This window comes from Lepus europaeus, chromosome 10 (genome assembly GCF_033115175.1).
Source record: "Lepus europaeus isolate LE1 chromosome 10, mLepTim1.pri, whole genome shotgun sequence".
In the NCBI taxonomy this organism is placed as follows: domain Eukaryota; kingdom Metazoa; phylum Chordata; class Mammalia; order Lagomorpha; family Leporidae; genus Lepus; species Lepus europaeus.
In genome coordinates this window covers 67,819,092-67,841,209 of record NC_084836.1, presented here as the reverse complement: position 1 = coordinate 67,841,209, position 22,118 = coordinate 67,819,092, and the positions used below count along the sequence as shown (strand labels likewise).

The following is a 22,118-nucleotide window of genomic DNA, read 5'->3' as shown; positions in this document are numbered from 1 at the left end:
TAGCCAAAGAGAGGAAGTCCAGAAGGGGCTGGAAGCTTTGTTCATGGTCCTCCAGTCCTTGCAGAGTCTAACTCTGGACCTGAATCCACGGACCCCACTGAGATGCAGCATGGGAGCCGCACCCTGGGGCTGGAGCGCTTGCTTCTCTCTGGCTTTTGCATCCTGTGGTGTCCTGGCATGGGGACTTAGGAGAAATCTCTGAGCATCTGTGTGGTTGAGCAACAAAGCCATGTATGTGACAGGGATGGCCTCTCTCTCTCTCTCTCACACACACACACACATGAACACACGGCACATTCACACATGCACACACACATACACATGCTCATCCACACACAATTCAGTGGGAACTCTGTGAGGCTCAAGAGAGCAGCAGCTGTTGCCTTAGAGAGGAATCTACTCCTGGGTCCTTTCTTGGGGAACAGGGAGCAGACGCAGGGCAGGTGCAGCTCCAGCCCCAGCTTTTCTAACACTGGCTCCTGAGCAGTTCTAAATCTTGCCACCAGACAAAGATTGGCTTCTCCTCCCTGCTGAGAACACACAGTGTCCTTAACGGAGCGTGTGTTCACTGGAACACAGGCCTGGGAGAAGCACCTGCTGGGGATGGAGAAAGGGGTGAGCCCCAGACATCAGAAGCCCAGTAGAGGGGACAGTGGGGTCCATCTATGGAGGACCTCTTGCTCAGATCCAAAGACACTCTGGTTCCCACCCACTGGCCACTCCACATGGGCCAGAGATGACAGTTTCCTCAGGAGAGAGACACAGCCTGGCTCTGCGTGAGTTTCCCAAGTTTATTGGTGAGACATAGAAAGCAGGGGTGTGAAGTCTGAACCAGGACATGAACTCACGGACTCAGAGCACAAATCCCTTGACTGATAGGACCAGCGACAAGGGGGACTCCATGCTGAAGAATGAGCGGCGGCTGCATGAGGTGCAGCCTACAAGCAAGTATCTGATCTGAGCTGGGGGTGCTGTCCCAGGAGACAGCCTGTGGCCAGGGAGCACACAGCCAAGTAACTCCCTAATGCCCGCTGGGGAAGGAGCTGTCGCTTTATCTCGTGGTTTTCTTGGGGGCTGAGGTCTTCGCTGGGGTGTCCCTGAATTCGCCTGCACTGCCCAGCTTGGCCTTGACCTCCGCACGGGGGCTGCAGTTCCCACTGCCAGTGACGCAGCCCCCCGACAGCGTATTGTAGCTCCCGAGGGTGCCTGGCCGGTAGCTGTAGGTGCCAGCACCGCCGAACCCATAGCTGGGCCCTGTGCCCGCAGTCCCGGCCGTGGAGCTGCTGACCACCGCTGTGGAGGGTGGAGAGAGGCATGGTGAGTGGGTGTCCCCGGCAGCGGTGACCCTGGGTCCCCCCCCCCACCTTCCCAGTCCAAGCTCAAATGTCACCTCTTAAACAAACACTTCACAAACACTCATGAACTTGGGGTTGGTGACATCTGCTTCTGTCCTGAGCATCTCAAATGCCAGGAGAAACAGCCTGGGCCCCCTGAAGCCACAAGGCAGGTCTCTGTTTTCAGGGAGGATGTGGGACCCTCTGTGCTCACAGCATCTTCCTGCAGGAAGCTGGGGGAGGGGTGGCACCCAGAGCCTCTGCCATGCACCTGGGATTTCTGGGACAAGGCCAAGGTGGGGAGGCTGAGTCCCCTCTGAATGGGGAGGCTGCACGTCTCCCATGGGAGCAGGGATGGGGGGTCTTCAAAAAATGCCAACTATAAAAAATAAATATTGGCCAGAATGTCAATTTTTTGCACCAAAATGAACATACTTTTGAATTCTATTTTCCCACTCACTTTCTAAAGTGCCCTCATATGTCATCATAAGGGTCCACCAGGTGGAGCCCAGGCTGTCCCGTGGGCACACCCACTCACTCCCTTGATGCTTGTTGATTGCCTAAAGAAACTTCCTAAAGAGGCGTGAAATACTCACAAATGCTCACGGAGTTGGTGTATTCTCCAGACATTCTGCACAGAGAGAAAAGCACAGTGAGTCCCCACCCCGGCCTGGACACCATCCCAGAAATCATCAGCCGGCCCGCCCTCCCCGAGCCCAGCTGCTGGCCAGATGCACCTGCTGCGTCTAGTCCCCTCCCCCACACACCCCCTCCCACTTGCCGGCAACGCTGGAGCCCCGCCCCCACTCCACTCCTGGAGTGGTCCCTCCTGCAGGGGTTTCTCTTAAACCCACTGCCGCAGTCGGTGAAGCTGGTGCCTGAGCAAACCCAGGACCAGGAGCTAACAAGGGGACTTCAGGGTGCTTTCCCTCTCTGGGTGTCAGTCGCAACATGGTGCTCAGCTGGCGCAGGGCTCCTCAGAGGCCAGTGCCTCCTGTAGCACCTTCTGAACGCTGCTGTGACCACGTGCAACATCCACATGCTAGAGCTAGTGTCTAATGAGCTGTGCATTTTATCACCAAACTGCATTTCTCTTATAAGGAAGTCTTGTATCGCCAGGGTAAATAGGGAACCAGAAATGCCTCTCCAAAGAAGAAAAGAAAAAAAAAAAAAAGAAGAAGTAGCAATGCAAGCAAAGATAATACAAATAAAATGACTTAATTCATCTTTGGCCGGATGCCTCCTGCCCAGAGACTCAGATCCTCTTGTATCACAATTAATATGGATGACATGGGCGGGTGTCTGAGTGGTGTCATTGAGACACTGTCCCCAGAGACATCTGCAAAGGAGGACACTGCTCTCCCATTATCTAAGTGGTTGCTGCTTCAGACTGTGTCCCAGGCCAACAGCAGGTGACTCCAGCCCCACCACCTGCCCCTCGAGCTGGACTCTGAGGATTGCCAAAGTGCTTCCGGCCCCTCCATCCCGCACCTGCACTCCTCGCCCTCCAGCAGCTTGCGGTAGGTGGCGATCTCAATGTCCAGGGCCAGCTTCACGCTCATGAGCTCCTGGTGCTCACGCAGCATCCGGGCCAGCTCCTCCTTGGCCTGCTGCAGGGCGGCCTCCAACTCGTCCAGCTTGGCCCGGGCGTCCTTGAGGGCGCAGTCACCTCGCTGCTCGGCGTCTGCCACGGCCGTCTCCAGGTTGCCACACTGAGGGGCAGAAGGAAGAATTCCCTGCCCATCATGAGCTCCCTGGGGCTAGACCTGCCCCAGTCTCTAGAGCAGAGATACAGCCACAGCCACAGCCATGGTGAGGGGGTCCCCAGAACCTGGGCCCGCTGGAGGCTTGGTCTTTGGAGCCCTTCAGCTTTGTGAGAAGGCCCTGCGATTGCTCCAGGCTCGGGATGGGAGCTGAGGGCGGGGGATGAGCCGGAGATTCTGGGCTGGAGGATCCCGAGAGGGAGGAGGGCCAGGGGCTGTGCTAAGCGGATCTCCCCTGCCTTGGGAGTGAGTCAGGAGCCTCCCCAGCCTTTCACCTGCTTCTTCACGCTCTCGATCTCTGAGCGCAGCCTTTGGGTAAGCCGGGTCAGCTCCGAGATCTCGTTCTTGGTGTGCTTGAGGTCATCCCCGTGCCGGCCGGCCGCCAGCTGCAGCTCCTGGAACTGGGGACAGAGGGGCCGAAGCAGTGGCATTGAGTTGGGGTTGGACAGCACCCCGCCTGGCTCCGAGGCTGGGCTCTGGCTTGGGGGCCGTGGCAGAGGCAGGGAGAGGTCCTTGTCTCCACCAAGCCTGTCCACAGCCTCCTGGTCAACCATTTGTCTGCTGAGTTTGGTTGCCTTGGGGTTGTCTGGCTTGAGACCGCTCAAAGTCTCCCATTCTCTATGCTGCAACTTTGTAACACACAGCTCCAGTGAGGATGCCTTTGCCTACAGCTCTTCAAACTCAAGGTCAAATTCAAATTCACAGCAAGGGAACAAGATGCTCAGTTCTCACTGCCCCTGCCCAACCCCTGCCTGTCTCCCCAGTTGTGCCAAACAGTCCCTCGGCTCCCCCTAATGTCCCATGTGGTCTGCTGTCTCTGAGTCTTTGCATGAGCGCCCCCCCCCCAAACCTGGAAATTCCCCTATCCTGCCTGCCTTTTCCCCTGGCCGGCTCCAACCCATCCAGAGCCACTTCCTCCAGAAAGCCTTCCCTGATCCCTTGGCTGGATGCAAGTGTGCGCCCATTGCCAGTCCATAGGTCTTACCTCACTGTACTGTGATTGCACACCTTTGTTGTCTCCCTGGGCAGACTCAGAATGAATGGATGGCAGGGGACTTTTATTTCTGAATCACCAGTGCCTAGCATGCCGCCTGGTTGGGGCCCAAAAAATGTCTCATAGGGGCAAGCGTTTGGCTCTCAAGTTAAGGTGCTGCAGGGATGCCCGCCATGAACTTCAAATCATTTGCTTGTTTTCAGTTCCTCCTGCCTGTGATGTCACCCACTGACAGTTCTACCCCAGAATTTGGCTTAAGAGGCGCACAGAACAGGTGCGACTTTGGCCAGGCCCCGTCTGTCCCTGGAAGCTTGGCCACAGGTGCAGGTTTCCTGAGAGACTTGTGGAGGGCAGGGTGGGGCGAGGCTGGGTGTGGTGGGCGGGGCTTCTGTCTCTGCTCCTTGTGTTTGCTCTCAGAGGCACTCTTGTTTGGTCAATCTTGCTGTTAGTGGGAGAAGTGGGAGATAAGCCCAGACAGCAAGGGGTGCAAAGACCCTGTCTGAGCGGACCTGGCCTGTTTCCTCTGGAAAGAGCTGGTGGGGGGAGGGGAGAACAGCCCAGGAAGCAAGGGGCTAGTGACAACCCAGAGTACCACAGCCACAAGGCACTCCCAGCCCTGGCTCCCAGCACCATCCTATGAGGATCTGGGGCCCAGGCTGGGCCTGTGTTGTCTCCTGGGCCTCAGGGGAGTCACCTCCTCCCCCGCTACAGGCCAAATCTGTCTCCAGGCAGGAGGCTGGGGAGGGAGAGATAAGATCTCCCAAGAGTGTGGATTTCCCTTGAGAAAGATCCAGATAAACAGCAAGAAGCAATTAGGGAAAGGGGAAAAGGCAGATTACTTGGAGCGCCCGACCCCGCCCAGCACCCATCAGAGGTCTCCACGTCTTGGGTGCCCCCTTGGTCTTTGCAGCCGGACGTCGATGAAAAGGTAGGGACCACCTGACTTCAGGCCACCCTGCAGAGCCCCCTCACTTACTAAGGTTCCTGGCGGAGTTGAGATGCTGAGTCAGCGTATGTGTCTACCACCTGCCCCACCCCTGCCCCGGACTCCGCCATGGCTCATCCAGACTCCGCCCCACAGTCGCTGGCTCTCAGCCCTGCACACCCCCACGGGGCTGCCGTGGGAATGAGCCACAAGGACAGAGCTGGGCTTCCTCCTCCCTCCTGATGGTTCAGACCAGACAGACACTGGGCCCCGAGGCCCCCCGGCACCGCTGACCCTGGGGAGCTGGGCCGCCTCACCTTGGTCTGGTACAGCGCCTCGGCCTCCACCTTGCTTCTCTGGGCGATGTCCTCGTACTGGGCGCGCACCTCAGCGATGATGCTGTCCAGGTCCAGGTTACGGTTGTTGTCCATGGACAGCACCACGGACGTGTCGCTGATGTGGGACTGCATCTGGGCGATCTCCTGGGGACAAGGGAAGCGCAGAATTGTGACATGCTTTCCGGGACCAAGGAAGGTGCTAAGGTGATCAGCCCCTCCTCACCAGCTGGCCCGGGGCCACCCCAGGCAGAGCCAGACTCCCCGAAGCTGGTGAGAACAGAGCACACTGCCCCAGAGGGGCCAATCCCACACCAAAACACTGCCAATGGGTCTGAAGTGGCCCCAGAAGAAAGCAGCCTCCATGTCGGTCCCTGAGACAGGACAGGAGGGGGTTAGTGGCCACCCTGTAGGGGACACTAAGCCCTGGAACCCACACACACCCAGCCACAGGCTGAAGCCTGAATCCAGATGTTCATAGAGTGGGGGAAGCCTCCACACACATTCTCACCCGCAGATGCCTGCTCAAGACCCCAGGAAACAGGCAACCAGGAAGACGAATATATTTGGCTAGGGCCATAGTGGGTAAAGCCACCACCCGCAATGCCGGCATCTTATATGGATGCCAGTTCGAGTCCCAGCTACTCCACTTCTGATCCAGCTCTCTGCTATGGGCTGGGAAAGCAGTGGAAGATGGTCAAGTTGTTGAGCTCCTGTACCCACATGGGAGACCTGGAGGAAGCTCCTGGCTCCTGGCTTTGGATCTGCCCAGCTCCAGCCATTGTGGCCATTTCTGGAGTGAACCAGCAGATAAAAAATCTCTCTGTAACTCTGCCTTTCAAATAAATAAATAAATCTTTTAAAAAAAGCCTGTCTGGCTAGAGTTCAGTGGGAACTGACTTCCAGAGACTGGCAGGGACGCAGAAGGTTCAGGCACATTGCCACTTTCAGCTTCGGTCTACACAGCTCCCAGCACCCCCGTGAGGGCGGCCCCTCGGGCTCCTACAGGAAGTAGCTGCCCATCACGGGTCTGACCTCACAGGAGGGGGCTGGGGCGTCTTACCCCCTCATACAGGCACTTGAAGAACTTGGTTTCTCTGTCCAGGGCGTCCACCTTGGCCTGCAGCTCCACCTTGCTCAGGTACGCAGCATCCACGTCCTAGGGCCAGAGCCCCAACATCACCCAAACAGGCCCCTCCCCGACACGGCCGTGCCAGTGCCCAACCTGCGACTGCTCCCCAGGGAAGCAGACTCAAGCCCCAGGGGCAAGGACCAGCCGCCCAGCCAGGGCTCGTGGTGAGCCCATGGCCCCGTCCCTGGGATGTCCTGGGCTCCTCCTGCCTCTGTTTCCCAGAGAGCAGGTGTGGAGCTCTCCCCGCTGCCAGGCGGGGCGCACACAGCTGGTGGCTCTGCACTCAGGAGCTGCGGCAGCCACGGACATTTGCCAGAGCTGGAAGGTCGACCTGCGGCCCCTCCCAAAGTGAGCTAAGATCCAGATGCCCCCAGCCATCCCCAGCCCGCCCAGCTGCAGGCTCTTCTGGCCTCCGGCCGTGAACCCTGCTCACCTTCTTGAGCACCACGAACTCATTCTCAGCAGTCGTGCGCTTGTTTATCTCCTCTTCATACCTGGAGGAGAAGTGTCAGAGTGAGCATGGGGCGCATGTGTGTGTGTGCGCATGTGTGTGTGTCTGCATGTACATGTGTATGTGTGTGTGCATGTGTGTGTATCCGTGTATGTGTGTGGATGCATGTGTGTATGTGTGTACATCCTTGTGTGTATGTGTGTGCATGTATGTATGTGTGTACATGTATGTGTGTGAATGTATGTGTGTATGTGCATGTGTGTGTATATCCTTGTGTGTATGTGTGCATGTATGTGTGTGTCCATATGTGCATGTGTGTATAGGTGTATGTGTGCATGAGTGTGTGTGAGTGCGGGTGCGTGTGTGCATGTGTGTATGTGTGTGCATGTGTGTGTGCAGGCGTATTCTCACGGTGCAAGAAGAAGAGAGAGGCCCCTCCAACAGCCGAACGTGGTGCAAGTCTGTGTCCTGTGCCAGCCGTCAAGGACTGTTTGGGCAGTGGCCTGGGGACTGGACAGCCAGGCAGGGGGTTTCCTGGGATGCCAGCGGAGAGAGAAGGTTCCTCCTGCTCTCCGCGGTCTGATGTCCCTTCCAGCATCTCCACTCCACGCCGAGGCAGGCATTCCAGGGAAGCCAGAACTGTCCCCGAGACAAGAGCAAGGAGCATGGCCACGTGTCCAAGACCTAAAGCCCTACAGGAACCGTGCTGGGGGAGTTCCCTGACCCCGGGGCACAGGTGGCAGGCAGCTGAGGAGCAAGGGGCCGTGGTGCACACACAGGCCCCTTGGGTGGGCAGTGGAGAGAGGTGGACCGCCTGCAGGGACAGCCCTGACACTGCCCACGCGGCTGCCTGGCCACCGTCCAGCCCGCCTGGCTCCCATTGCCCATCTGTGCCCAGAGGCCAATGCCCTGGTGCCTGCTGGGAAAGCCCAGCCCCAGGAGGCGGCCAGCCTGGGTGCCGCAGCCCCGCTCACCGCTTCTTGTAGTCCTCCACCACGTCACGCATGGTCCTCAGCTCCGAGTCCAGCCTCACCCGGTCCCCGGCCAGCGTCTCCAGCTGCCTCTGCAGGCTGCTGATGTAGCCCTCGAAGATGGGCTCCAGGTTGTTCCTGCAGTTGTTCAGGTCCAGCTGCTGCAGCAGCGCCCACTTGGTCTCCAGCACCTGGTTCTGCTGCTCCAGGAAGCGCACCTGGGACCCAAGGCACAGCACAGGCAGTGGGTCAACGGGGAGAGAGGGGAGGAGGTTTCTGTCCCAAGACAGGAACTGTTGTCTGCCTATGCCGCAGGCTTTTGTCGGAGGTCCTCACTCCACGAGCAGCCCCAAAGCTCATTTCCTTCTAGATCTGTCAAGATCAAGACCTCGGGACCTGGCCGGCGCCGCGGCTCACTAGGCTAATCCTCCGCCTTGTGGCGCCGGCACACCGGGTTCTAGTCCCAGTCGGGGCACCGATCCTGTCCCGGTTGCCCCTCTTCCAGGCCAGCTCTCTGCTGTGGCCAGGGAGTGCAGTGGAGGATGACCCAAGTCCTTGGGCCCTGCACCCCATGGGAGACCAGGAGAAGCACCTGGCTCCTGCCATCGGATCAGCGCGGTGCGCCGGCCGCAGCGCGCCAACCGCGGTGGCCATTGGAGGGTGAACCAACAGCAAAAAAGGAAGACCTTTCTCTCTGTCTCTCTCTCACTGTCCACTCTGCCTGTCAAAAAAAAAAAAAAAGACCTCGGGACCTGCGCTGTGGCGTAGCGGGGAAAGCCTCCACCTGCAGTGCCGGCATCCCATAGGGGAGCCAGTTTGAGTCCCAGCTGCTCCACTTCCGATCCAGCTCCCTGCTAATGCACCTGAGAAAGCAGTAGAAGATAGCCCAAGTCCTTGGGCCCCTGCACCCACATGGGAGACCCGGAATCCAGGTCAGAACCTGCATTATCTCAGAGCCTTATCCCAGGGGGGAGACCAAGCATTCTTACAATACAATTCTTGCAATCTAACAATATCCTTCTTCCCTGCCTTCAAATCCTGGGGTGGCTTTACCTCACCTGCAGGGTCAAGTTCAAGTTCCTTATCTTTGTGAAGAGCCTGGCTGCTGGCTGCTCCTCCTCTCCCTCACCATTCACCCAACGCGCAAGAACTGAGGTGCCCTCCCCAAGCAAGTTCTACCATGGTACACACGCTCTCTCTCCCCAGACTGTCTTTCTCTCATCTGCATCTGGAAAGCTCCTACTCATGCTTCAATACCCTAGCTCAGAGGTCCTTCCTGGGGAGCTTCCCCAGCTCTGCACAGCTCAGGAAGTCTCTACTTTCCAAGACCTTTGGCCACCCTGTTCCTCAGTGGTTCCCAAACCTGAGAGTTTACCATCATCTCCGTGAGGGTCCCGCACCAGGGTCTCTGATACAGACACTCTGGGCTGGGGCCAAGAAAGCTCACATCCACTGAGGGTTCCGGGGATGCTGGTGCTGCTGGTTCGGGACCACGTCTGAGAACCATCGCCCTGGTGCACGTGGCCCCTGCCTCCTGGCCTTACCGCTCGAGAGTGCTGCGGACTGAGGTTGGAGTCCCACAAGGGAGGAGGGGTGTCCCCCGCTTATCTAGATACTCCGGGCTGCCAAGGGCCTCTGCTCTGCCTGGCTTTGACACCTCCCAGGCCATTCTGTCTGTCTCCTATGCCTGCTCCCGGACTAAACTCTGCAGCTCCCTCGGCATCCAGGGCTTGGTCCACCTGCTACGCCTGGGCTGCACCTGCCTTCCTGCACTTCAGACAGCATCCCCACCCCCACCCCCACCCCCACCCCTCCGGGGGCCGGAAAGTTGCAGCTGCAAGCCCTACGGCTCCCACCTTGTCGATGAAGGAGGCAAACTTGTTGTTCAGCGCCTTGATCTGCTCCCGCTCCTGGGCGCGCACCCGCTGGATCTCAGGGTCCAGCTCCACGTGGAGGGGGGCCAGCAGGCTCTTGTTGATGGTCACCTGGTGGATGCCCCCCGGCGGGAAGACAGACGGACCCGCAGACCCCACGGCCGCACTGCCAAACATGCTGCCCGCAAAGCCACTGGGCCGGCTCCGGCCAAACCCATAGCCCCCAGCCCGCCCGCTGCCACTGGCTACATTGAAGGAGATGCTCCGGGTGCCCCCCAGGCTGTAGAGGCTCCGGCTGCCGAAGCCCCCACTGAGCCCTTTGCCCCCTGCCCGGAAGGAGGACGAGCTGCCCCCGGAGAGCACGGCCGAGCAGCCGCTGAAGCCCCCCTTGGCGGCGGACAAGGGCTTGCAGGTGAACTGGCGACTCATGACGGGGAGGCAGAGGGCTGGGGTAGGCGCTCACTGTGATGCAGTCAGCCCACCTCTGATCTCAGGCTCCGGCTATATAGTGCTCAGGAGGGAGCCACCGCTCTAATTGATGGGTTAGGTGTGCCTGGGAGCAAGAAATCATTTTTTCCCCAGCAAAATCAGAGGCACTGGGTAAATAACTTGAAAACCCCTGAAGTGCTGGGCTTGCAAGCCTTGCTCCTGTAATTGAGTTTTATCTCACTGACACGAGTAATTAGCCTGGTTGGGAGGTTTGTCGCAGCCCCAGTAGTCCTTCCCCAGGGAGGGGGGAGAGGCTGGGACTGTGGGGGTGCTCAGGCGGGGGAGGAACCTCTAATTGCCAGTGCCATCCGTGAGAAATCTCAGGACCATGCAGGCATCAGATGGGCTGGTGCAGGGCCCTGCTGGGTGGCTTTTATGTGGTTAGGAAGAGATCGTCCTGGTCTGGCTTCCCAGGCCTCCTGGGATGGCTCTTAGGCTGTGTTCCCTGTGCTGAGCCCCCCCGGGCAAGTCCCCTGCTCCCTCGTGGAGCCTGGCTACCCTGCTCCTTGTCCCCCAGTGCACACCGACTCCCTTGTCCTGTACCATCCATCCCTCTGCGCCACTCTTAACCTGGAGCTAACAGCCAGGGCCACCGGCACAGTGGCTGGCACAGGTGCAGGGCTGAGCAGCGTTGAGAGAGCGCTTCACACACTGAGCTCATTCCCTCTGCTTGGCGTTCCTGGAGAGGAGCCGAGATGAGGCGTGAGGCTCAGACATGCAGGTACAAAAAGATCGTGGGCAAATGGAATCAAAAGAGAGCTCATTTTGATGCAAAAAAAAAAAAAAAAAGGAAGCCGTGCACATGAGGGCTATGGCCTGGGAAAACAGTAGAACATGGCCTAGGTCCTTGGGCCCCTGTGCCCATGTGAGAGACCTGGAAGAAGCTCCTGGCTCCTGGCTTCAGATCAGCGCAGCTCTGGCTGTTGCGGCCATCTGGGGAGTGAACCATTGATGGAAGACCTCACTCTCTCTCTCTCTTTCTCTCTCTCAAATAAGTAAATAAATCTTTAAAAAAAAAAAAAAGATGTTAGAATTATTGGCAAAGATTTCAAAGCATCCAAGGAGAACCTGCCGAGCTCATTAATGTGCTAATCAGATGGCAACTTAGGAAGTCCCAGCAAAGACACAGAAGCTGTCAGGAGGAACCAAGTGGAAGAGTTAGAATTGCAAAATGCGATGCCCAGGGTGACAGCCACTGCAGTCATGCTTATCGGCAGAGTTAAAGGGACCACAGCAACCATGGCCGAATGGGAGGCCGGGACAGCAGGAGACCCAGAACCTGAGCAACAGAGAGAGCACAGCACCGCAGCACGTCAGCACACACGTGCAGTGCTGAGCTCACAGGAGTACCCCACCAGCTGCTGCTGTAGCCTCTCGGTGTGTGTCCCACAACAAAACCACCCAACACACACACGTACCAGAACACAGCCCCGCCCTTAAGTGACAGCTACAGCCTGAAACAAAAAATTTTTAAATGAAGTGAGCCTCAGGTTCATGCCGTCAGAATGTTCTAGAAGGAAAGGAGGGAAGATTGGCTGATCAAATCAAAAAGGACAGGAAAAAAGTCCCGAATTTGGTAGCTGACATAAACCTATAGAATGAAGAAGCTGAGCAAACCCCAAACAGGATAAATCCAAAGGAATCCACAGCAAGAGATATATTCAAAGTTATGAAAACTGGTGCCAGTGCTGTGGCATAGCAGCTAAAGCTGCTGCCTGCAGTGCCAGCATCCCATATGGGCACCGGTTCGAGTCCCAGCTGCTCCACTTCCCATCCAGCTCTCTGCTATGGCCTGGGAAAGCAGTGGAAGATGACCCAAGTCCTTGGGCCCCTGAACCCATGTAGGAGACCCGGAAGAAGCTCCTGGCTGCTGGCTTCGGATCGGCGCAGCTTGGGCCGTTGCGGTCAATTGGAAAGTGAACCAGCAGATGGAAGACCTCTCTCTCTCTCTCTCTCTCTCTCTCTCTCTCTCTGCCTCTGCCTCTCTCTAACTCTGCCTTTCAAATAAATAGATAAAAATTTTTTTTAAAAATTACAGAATCAAAAAGGAAAACATGTTAGTTTTTAAAAATGGGCAAGTACAATAGATTTTTTTTAAAAAAAAAGATTCATTTGGCCAGCGCCACGGCTCACTAGGCTAATCCTCCGCCTTGCGGCACCAGCACACCAGGTTCTAGTCCCAGTCGGGGCACCGGATTCTGTCCCGGTTGCCCCTCTTCCAGGCCAGCTCTCTGCTGTGGCCCGGGAGTGCAGTGGAGGATGGCCCAGGTCCTTGGGCCCTACACCCCATGGGAGACCAGGAGGAAGCACCTGGCTCCTGCCATTGGATGGCCATTGGAGGGTGAACCAACGGCAAAGGAAGACCTTTCTCTCTGTCTCTCTCTCTCACTGTCCACTCTGCCTGTCAAAAAAAAAAAAGATTCATTTAATTATTTATTTGAAAGTCAGAGCCACAGAGAATGACAGGGAGAGACAGAGAGAGAGATCTGCCATCTGCTAGTTCACTCCCCAGATGGCCCCAGTGGCCAGGGCTGGGCCAGGCCACAGTCAGGAGCCAGGAGCTTCATTGGGATCTCCCACATGGGTGGCAGGGGCTGAAATATCTGGTTCATCTTCTGCTGATATTCCCAGGCCATCATCAGGGAACTGGATCAGAAAGTGGAGCAGCAGCCGGGATGCAAACCGACACCCATACGGGATGCTGGAGACGCAGGTCATGGCTTCACCCACTACACCACAACACCTGCCCCCACGATAGACATTCTGCTCTTGAATTTTCTAAATTATGCTTGGCGGTGGCTTAAGCAAAAATTATAGTGGAGTCTGATGCGATTCTGGGGTGTATTTAAAGGAAATATTTAAGAAATTATAAATGAGAAAGGGAAAAAGGATGTGGAGTTAAGGGTTCTTCCTTTCACTTGCATGAGTAAAAGGAGGGTGGCAGTAAATTTGTGTTATGTATACAGAATGAAATACCTAGCAGCAATGAAAACGCTATACAAGGACATAAACACAAAAACACATGCAGAAGTCAAAATTGCTTCTTACAAATGTTCAAGTAACCCACAGGAAGGTAGAAGGAAATAGAAATGAAAAACAAAGATAATACATATCAAACAAAAATGTCAGCAGCAGGTGTAAGCCCTAACATGTCAATAATTACACTAAATATAAATGATCTAAATATACCAATGAGAAGTCAGAGATTATCAGATTACTCAGCCCCACAAGCCAACTATCTGCTTCCTACAGAAAAAGTCCCCTCGGATATAATGATATGTGCAAGTGGAAAGTAAAAGGACAGAACAAGATGCCTCATGTGAACATGAATCAAAAGAAAACAGGAGCGGCCGTATTAAAATCAGATAAAGTAAACTTCAAAGCTGAGAAGCTGATGAGACAGAGAGACAGCACATGATGATAAAACAGACAGTTCAGCAAGAAGACATAACATTCCCAAGGCATAAACACCAAACAACAGAGCCGCAATGTAAGAGAAGCAAAAACAGAAATGAAAGAACAGACAAATCCACAATATTTAGGGACTTTAGTACTCCTCTTTAAACAAATACCAGAACGACCAGACAGAAAATCACCAGCATTATGAAAGTACAGAGCATCACTCCACAGGAAAGACAGCTGCCAGTGCGGCGGGAGGGACGGCACAGCCATCAGCAAAACAAAACAAAATCACCTTGTCTCACAACTTTTTTTAAAGATGTATTTATTTATTTGAAAGTCAGAGTTACACAGAGAGAGGCAGAGAGGCAGAGAGGCAGAGGCAGAGAGAGAGAGAGAGAGAGAGAGAGAGAGAGAAAGGTCTTCCATCCACTGGTTCACTCCCCAGATGGCAGCATTGGCTGGAGCTGTGTCGATCCGAAACCAGGAGCCAGGAGCTTCTTCCAAGTCTCCCACATGGGTGCAGGGGCCCAAGGACTTGGGCCATCTTCTACTGCTATCACAGGCCACAGCAGAGAGCTGGATCAGAAGTGGAGCAGCCGGGACTCAAACCAGCACCCATATGGGATGCCGGCGCTGCTGGCAGTGGCTTTACCTGCTATGCCACAGCACTGGCTCTGAGGATTTTATTTGGAGCCTGAACCTGCTTTCAGGAATCCTACGTCGTAAGAGCAGTCATGAGCTTGCTGTCATTCCACGTCCAGAACTTAGCTTCCCAGCCACAGGTATTTGCAAGTCAGACTAGGAAAGGTCGCCTTAGGTGGGTGCGGCGAGCCTTGACCAGCAAGGCACAGAATTAACGGCACGAAGATCCTTCTTCGATCACGGTTTATTGAGACGCCACTCGGTTGTCAATACAGATGTAGGCGGAGAGGCGCTAAACACATTTCTTCCACTGCTTATGTACCCATCCCCTGTCCCAGTACATAGTCAAACATTATCTTAAGTCTAAACATGGCGAAAGAGCAGCACAATACAGACCCACAAAAACAGGAAACTTTAGAGTAAACATGTCTTACCAGGGGAGCAGGAACTGGCCCTGTTAAACATTAGTGCCTTCACATAGACACTTATCTAAAGCTGTTTGGGAGAGTACACAAGCAACTTTTACTCCAGCACGTAGGCATGCAAGCAACTTTTACTCCAGCACGTAGGCATGCAAGCAACCTTTACTCTAGCACGTAGGCATGCTGCCACAGTTCCCCCTTTTTTGTTTTTTACAGCAAATGAGGTCTTATCCCCGATCAGGCCTTCACCTCATGATGTGCTGGCCGATCAAGGGGCGCCTGTGCTCAGGGATACTCCCATTCCGGTGCAATGAGCAAAAGCTCTCGGAGTGCTAAGGCAATATCCCAGATGAAAGAATTCCTTATCAGGTGCAATGGCACTATGGCCCCTGAGTGCAAGGACATTCTTTAAGCTTCTTTAAACATGCTGAGCCAAACCGCGGGGGAACTGCCTGCCTCAATTGCGGCCATTGCTTGCAGGAGAGCAATTTTTTCGCGCTTGCGGCTCCGTACTAATCGGAAAAGAACAAAAAGAGTACACAATAGCCCTGATAGTAATACAGCTCCGAACAATCCAACCCCCACCCATTCTTTGAACCATTGTAACCCCTGTAATATATAATCAGAAAACCCTTTCAGAGTGACAACAGATGCTCTAGTTTCATTCAGCTGCAAAATCATGATAGTAAGATTTTGCTGAAGTTCCCCAAATTCCATAGACCAGTTCCCTGATAGATAAGACCCAAGTTTTCTTGACTCATTTAGAGAGGCTGGATATGGCGTAACACACATATGGTGCAGTCTCTGAACGCAACCTAGGCTGGTGACTTCAAAAAGATCTTCCATAGCTGCTTGCAGCAAGTCCATGCGTTTATTTAATAGTAGCACCCCTGAAGCCAGATGATCATTTATGCGTTCCTGGACAAATAGAGCGTCTGATGATCTTTTTACGACGTCATTAATAGTCTGCACAGTTTGAACAGTGGAAGCCATGGCCACTCCCGCCGTAACAGCCGCTGCGGCAGAGGCGACAATTGCCGTTACAATGGCTATAACCCCAAAGTCCCGTGGCTGTCGAAACAAAACTGCTAGAGGAAATTCCTCTGGGTCAGTCACTACTGGTATAGGAACATAGGTAGGTACACGCATTACTACCATAGTTTTCTGGGTTCCATTCCAACACTGGGTTAAATAGCATGTATCATTTCCTGCACATTCTATTATCGTCCCATTATCTTGTTTATCTGTCAAAAGAAAAATAAAGGGAGGATCGACACAAACATGACTAGACAGGAGGCTCATATTATGCAAAGAATGCGATGTAAAGTTACTGAGTACGTGACTAGTTATGTTATAACTGCCACTAGCATTATAGAGGCTTATATTAATAGAATCAAGCCTTGCCAAAGGGGACAAATCCATACTAGCTCCACGTCTATTCCACAATACCCAGGAGGCTAAAGGATTGCCCGCTCTGGGTTTCTGATATAATTTGAATTTAGGAGAAAATTTATACGGTTCTTGGGTTTCTACATTTTCTGTGCAATCACCAAATCGCGGGGGATAGCTGAATTCCCGAGTGATGCACTTTGGTACAGGTCTAGATATGTTCCATGAAGCACTGGAATTGGTTCCTGTCTGTATTAAAAAAGGAACTGTTATGTTGGCTGTGATCAGGAGTGTAGTGACATTAGCCACGGTGCTATTACCTCCTCCTCCTGTTCCATTTGTGCTCCCTAGAGCAATCTTTGTAAGGGCCTCGAGCACCATTGGGATCGAGAGGTCAGGATTTAGATATTTAAAGGGATCATATATCCAACTAAGGTTATATGAAAGAATCTGTATACAGGGACTCTGCGAGTTCATAGAAAAACACAAGCTATTATAGAGGGTAACATTAGTGGCATTATATCGCATTTGTTGCATATTTTGTGGTGTTTTGCACGGTATTTCTAACTGACAGTCTCTATTATACAATTGAGGAAACATCTTATCACTAGAGAACACTGGCTTAGGTATTGGCCATGTTCTCGCAATGGCCCACAGGGTCACATCCTTTGATATCGTCATGGGAAATGTCAACCATAGTCCCATCAGTATCCATGTCAGACGTTTCATTATCATGCCTCGTGTTCTCTTGTCGTTCCTCTTCTTTCTTATCTGTCACTCTCCTTGTCAGTCTTTCTGGAATCCAGATCGGGTCTGGTCGTTCCTGCGGAAAAACATAAATTGCTCCCCTGGATCTCTGTATCACAGGATCCGGGCCATACCATTTGTTATCTAGTACATCTTTCCACATGACCTTTTGGCTAGTTTGTACAGGATTTTTTGTATGCCTCATGGCCGCTGATTCATTCTCTGTATTAAAATGTAAGAAATTGAGAGTGTATAATGCAATAGCGAGGCGTTCTCTGGGGGTTGCATGGAGCGCAATTCCCCCTTTCTGTTTTTGCAATGTTTCTTTTAGGGAGCGATTAGCGCGCTCCACAATGCCTTGGCCTTGAGGATTATACGGTAGGCCAGTTTTATGAGCTACTTGCATTTGTGACATAAAGGTAGCGAAGCCTTTTGAAGTATAAGCGGGCCCATTGTCAGTTTTTATGAGGGCAGGCTTTCCCCAAGCTGCCCAAGCCTCAAGACAATGAAGTTTCACCTGTGCTACACGATCCCCAGACAAGGAAGTGGCATGAATGACACCAGAATATGTGTCCACTGAGACATGTACGTATTTTTGCCTACCGAATTCTGGGATGTGTGTAACATCCATTTGCCATAAGGATAAAGGTTTTAGTCCCCTAGGATTAACACCAGAATGTGGCGGATGGAGGAATATTGCACAATCTGGACAGGCCTTTACAATTTGCCGAGCTTGTTTTCTGGAGATATGAAAGCGCAAGCGCAGCGTATTAGCTGGAACATGATAAGAGGCATGAAAGTTTTTTGCTAGGTCAACAGAAGTCAGAGATACAAAGACACTATTACGGGTTGCGATATCTACCTTGGCATTAGTTTTACTCATAGGTCCAGGGAGGCCAGAATGAGCTCTTATATGGCCAATGAAAAAGGGCATACGTCTAACCAGGATAGCTTGCTGGATTTGTCGAAATATTGGGGCTACCGTGCTATGCGACTGTATATGAGCTACAACTTCTAGTGAACGGACAGCATTTACCACATATTGGGAATCTGAGATAATATTAATGGGTTCATCTGAAAATGTGCGAAATACTGTCAATACCACTAAGCACTCTACCACTTGAGGGGCGTTAGGGCGAAAATGAAGAATCACAGGCTCTGAATCAGTTGTAGCATACGCTCCACGACCAGTCTTGGAACCATCAGTATAAATAGTTGTTGCAGCTGGAATGGGTTTGCTCTTTGTAAGTTTAGGAAAGTAAACTAAATTTCGCTGCACAAAAGTTAATAATTTGTCCGCTGGTAAGTGATTATCAATTACACCTGAGAAGGCAGTTAGAACAATAGGCCAAACGTTAGTGGTACCGGCAAGAGTCTCAATTTGCATTTGAGTATAAGGCACAATCAGCTCATCAGGATGTTTACCAAAATGCATTGTGCAAAACTTGAGACCCAGAAGAGCATAATGAGCTACTAATTCAGGATAATACCGCAATGTTCTTACACCCGCTGAATTACCATGTATCCACCATAAAGGAGCATTTTGCCACACCACTCCAGTAGGTGTAGTGGGCGTAGCAAGAATGCATAGTAGTAATTTTTTAGACGGATCAAACCTACCTAGTTGGGCTTTACTAATGGCCTTTTCTACGAGTTGCAAAGCTTTAACGCCCTCAGGAGTAAGTTGACGAGGAGAGGCAATATCTGGATTGCCCTCCAGAATAGAGAACAAAGGTTGCAGGTCGTTTCGGGTCAGCGGTAAATATCCACGTAGCCAATTTATGTCCCCTAGCAGTTTTTGAAAATCATTCAGTGTGCATAGGTTTTGAGTGCTAATGCAGAGCTTCTGTGGCCGAATGGAAGTTGTAGTAATTTTTGCTCCTAAAAATTGCACCACATCAGATTGTTGTATTTTTTCTGGGGCAATAGAAAGACCATATGCGTTAAGGCAGGAGGAAAGCAATGCAAAGGCCTTATCTACTAATTGCTGTGAATGAGCTGTGATAAGAATGTCGTCCATATAATGAATGATACGGACTTGTGAAAACTGTTTTCGTACTGGTGCGATAGCCTGATTAACATATAATTGGCAAAGAGTAGGGCTATTAGCCATGCCTTGAGGCAACACTTTCCATTGATACCTTGCGTCAGGCATTTTATGATTTTCTGAAGGGAGAGTAAAAGCAAATCGCTCTCGATCTAAAGAATGTAAAGGTATGGAAAAGAAACAATCCTTAATGTCTACCACTAGCATAGGCCAGCCCTTTGGAAGGGAAGACAGAAGAGGCAGTCCTCTCTGTACTGGTCCCATCAATTGCATCTGTCTATTGACTGCTCGCAGATCATGCAAAAGCCTCCATTTGCCTGATTTTTTCTTTATGACAAAAATTGGAGTATTCCAGGGTGATACTGAGGGCTCTATATGTTCTAACATCAGCTGCTCTTGCACAAGTTCTCTAGCGGCGGCGAGTTTTTCACGACTGAGGGGCCACTGGGGCACCCACACTGCCTTATTCGTATTCCAGGGAATACGTAATAGCTTTTCCTCAGTGGCCCCTAGGAAAAACCCACGCCTTTGCGGTCTGTTTTTTGAACTAACTCCACCGGTTCTGATATACCCTGAAGATTTTTCCCTAACCCTTTATTGGGCATATATCCTTGTCTTGCCATGATATTTTTGCTAGTCTGCGAATACTCATTAGTCAATATGAGTTTCATCTGGGTTTGTATATCCCTACCCCATAAATTTATAGGTAAATCTACCACAAAGGGACGAAAGGTGCCTTGTTGTTTATCGACTGTCCAGTGGAGTTCCTTAGAACTTATTTCTGGAGCCTGTCGATATCCCAATCCTACCAAGTCTTGAGAGGCATGCTGCAAAGGCCATCCCTTTGGCCAAAATTGTTTACTCATAACACTACGATCTGCTCCTGTATCCACTAAGCCTGAAAAATGTTTACCCTCCACCTCTATCTGTAACATTGGTCGGTCATTTAATTCCATGCTTAGACATGCGAGATCGATTCCTGTAGATCCAAAACCAGATGCGCCACGGTTATGTGACCGGGCGGGGTATTTTTCATGACCTGATTGCAGTATCAGAAGTTGTGCTACGCGATCGCCAGGGGAAATGGAAATTACTCCAAAAGGGGAGTAGCACATTACTTTAATAACACCCTCATAGTCAGGATCAATTACTCCTGGTAAAACAATTAACCCTCGTAGCGTTGATGATGATCGTCCAATGATTAATCCTGCGGTATTCTTTTCTAATGGGCCCTGCATGTCTGTATCTATTATCTGTACTCCCATGCTCTGTGTTAATACCAAGCCGGAGGTGGCACGGAGATCCAGCCCTGCGGAGCCCGCGGTTGCTCTGCGGACTTCGGGGGTGGCTGCATGGAAGGTTCCTGTAGTGCCCCATATGCTTTCGGGCCCTGGGGACGGGGGCCCCGATATCCGTTTTTTGACTCCTTTTCTATTGTCTCGAGGGGTTGTCCGTTAATGTCTTTTACTGACCTACATTCATTAGCCCAATGCTTCCCCTTTTTGCATCTGGGACAAGTGCCAGGTATTTGTCGCACAGGATTGTTATGCTCCTTTTGTTCTTTACAATTTTTCTTAAAATGACCAATTTTCCCACACTTAAAACATGCACCATTATTGTTATTACGTTTTGTTGCAGTTAAAATAGCAGCAGCAAGCCCAGCATTAGTTAATGGTCCCCCAATTTCCCTACATGCCTTCAACCAGGCTTCTAGCCCTTTTCCTTTCCATGGAGTTATGGCTCGTTTGCAATCTTTAGTAGCTTGCTCATATATAAGCTGCTGAATTAAGGGCATTGAACTCTCCACGTCCCCAAAAATTTTTCCCGCTGCTTCCATCATTCTACCCACAAACTCTGAAAAAGGCTCATTGGACCCTTGAATAATTTTTGTTAAATTTCCCGAGACCTCACCTCTTTTGGGTAAAGTCTTCCAAGCCCTGAGATATATGTCATTAATCTGTCTGTATACTTCAAGGGGGTAGCGAGTTTGATCAGCCGCCCATTGTCCTTGTCCTAAAAGCATATCTGCTGTCCAATGCGGCTGACCATCCCGCACATTTTGTCTAGCCTGTGTATGTGCAGCATCGGTAACAATGGATCTGTAATCGAGATATTGTCCCGTGCTGAGGCTGCCTCGTGCAATCTCAAACCAATCTGAAGGTGTCATAGCATTAGTGGTTAATCGTCCTAACAAAGTTAAAGTATAGGCGGCATTGGAACCAAATTGGCGAGCGGCCTCCACTAGATCTTTTAACTGTTTATATGGTATAGGCTCATGAAATCGGCGTTGAGTTTGTTGTTCCTCAAATACCGGGAAGGCTGATGCCAATTGGGCCCACGTTTCCCTTTTAATAAAATGACTGCCTTTACTGTGCTTAACATAAGGGGGAGGGCGCACGCTAGCAGCCTGAATTTTATTATCTGCGCCCTGTTCCTCAGTCTCAGTGAAATCATTATCCAAATTTTCTTCATACTGCTCCTCTTCTGCCAATCTAAGATCCTCAAACTCACTTAAGGCGGGGTACAAAGGTGCTGAAGGTTTTTCTTTTTCTGAGCTCAAAAATTTTCTTCATTTCCTCGCGAGATCTCTCATCTTTTACCTTGCCTTTTCTTTTGGTATGTTCCCTCTCCTCTGTAATACTTTGTTCCGACCAACTATCCTGCTGGTCAGCTAATGCTCTTCTCCCTTGTTTGATAATTTCCACATTTTTACCAGTTTGTAAGCAGGAATGTACCAATTTCCAAAACGGAAAGGTTCCTGCCCTAAGCGACCCCTTTTCTTTAGCCTGCTCCAAATCCTTTCCTAATTTTTCCCAACATTTTAAATTAATATCTCCAGTGTAAACAAACCAAGGGGCTTTCCTGTCTATATCTTCTAAAATTGTCTTTATTGTTTTTGTGGAAATTTTTAATCCCCTTTCTTTTAATAATGCTTGTATGGGATCCACGAAATTTTCACTTTCATGACTATTGGCAGTACCCATATCTATGATTCTAAAAGGCACTGTTTCCTTTTACTCTGGGCCGCACACAACTTTAGAACTAAAACAATAATAAGAGAGAAGGCAAAAATGATAATAACCAGGAGAAATTCTTCTAACATACCCTTCCTCGACGTCGACCCGTCTCCCGTGTGAAGTTCTGGATCTTACCTCTCCAGTCGTGCAATGTTACGCGTCTGGTTCGAGTTCCCGGGTTTCG

General features: G+C 51.7%; 2 protein-coding genes across 3 annotated transcripts; both read right to left on the bottom strand.

Annotated features, from left to right (window-relative positions):
• Positions 1 to 1,051: 1,051 nt before the first annotated feature.
• On the bottom strand, positions 1,052 to 10,208 carry LOC133767740 (keratin, type II cytoskeletal 73-like). Its single transcript, XM_062202176.1, has 9 exons — positions 9,762 to 10,208; positions 7,909 to 8,123; positions 6,917 to 6,977; positions 6,415 to 6,510; positions 5,334 to 5,498; positions 3,373 to 3,498; positions 2,826 to 3,046; positions 1,931 to 1,965; positions 1,052 to 1,293 (listed from the first exon to the last, which is right to left on the bottom strand). The coding sequence occupies exons 1-9, from the start codon at positions 10,206 to 10,208 to the stop codon at positions 1,052 to 1,054; spliced, it is 1,608 nt and encodes a 535-aa protein (XP_062058160.1).
• Positions 10,209 to 14,874: 4,666 nt separating this feature from the next.
• Positions 14,875 to 22,118, bottom strand: LOC133768778 (endogenous retrovirus group K member 18 Env polyprotein-like). Of its 2 annotated transcripts, none has more exons than XM_062203631.1 (2): positions 22,070 to 22,118; positions 14,875 to 16,946 (listed from the first exon to the last, which is right to left on the bottom strand). In XM_062203631.1, the coding sequence occupies exon 2, from the start codon at positions 16,856 to 16,858 to the stop codon at positions 15,143 to 15,145; it is 1,716 nt and encodes a 571-aa protein (XP_062059615.1). In that variant the 5' UTR covers positions 16,859 to 16,946; positions 22,070 to 22,118; the 3' UTR covers positions 14,875 to 15,142. The 2 variants fall into 2 exon arrangements, with proteins under 2 accessions (XP_062059615.1, XP_062059614.1); XM_062203630.1 differs by having other exon boundaries at positions 22,023 to 22,112.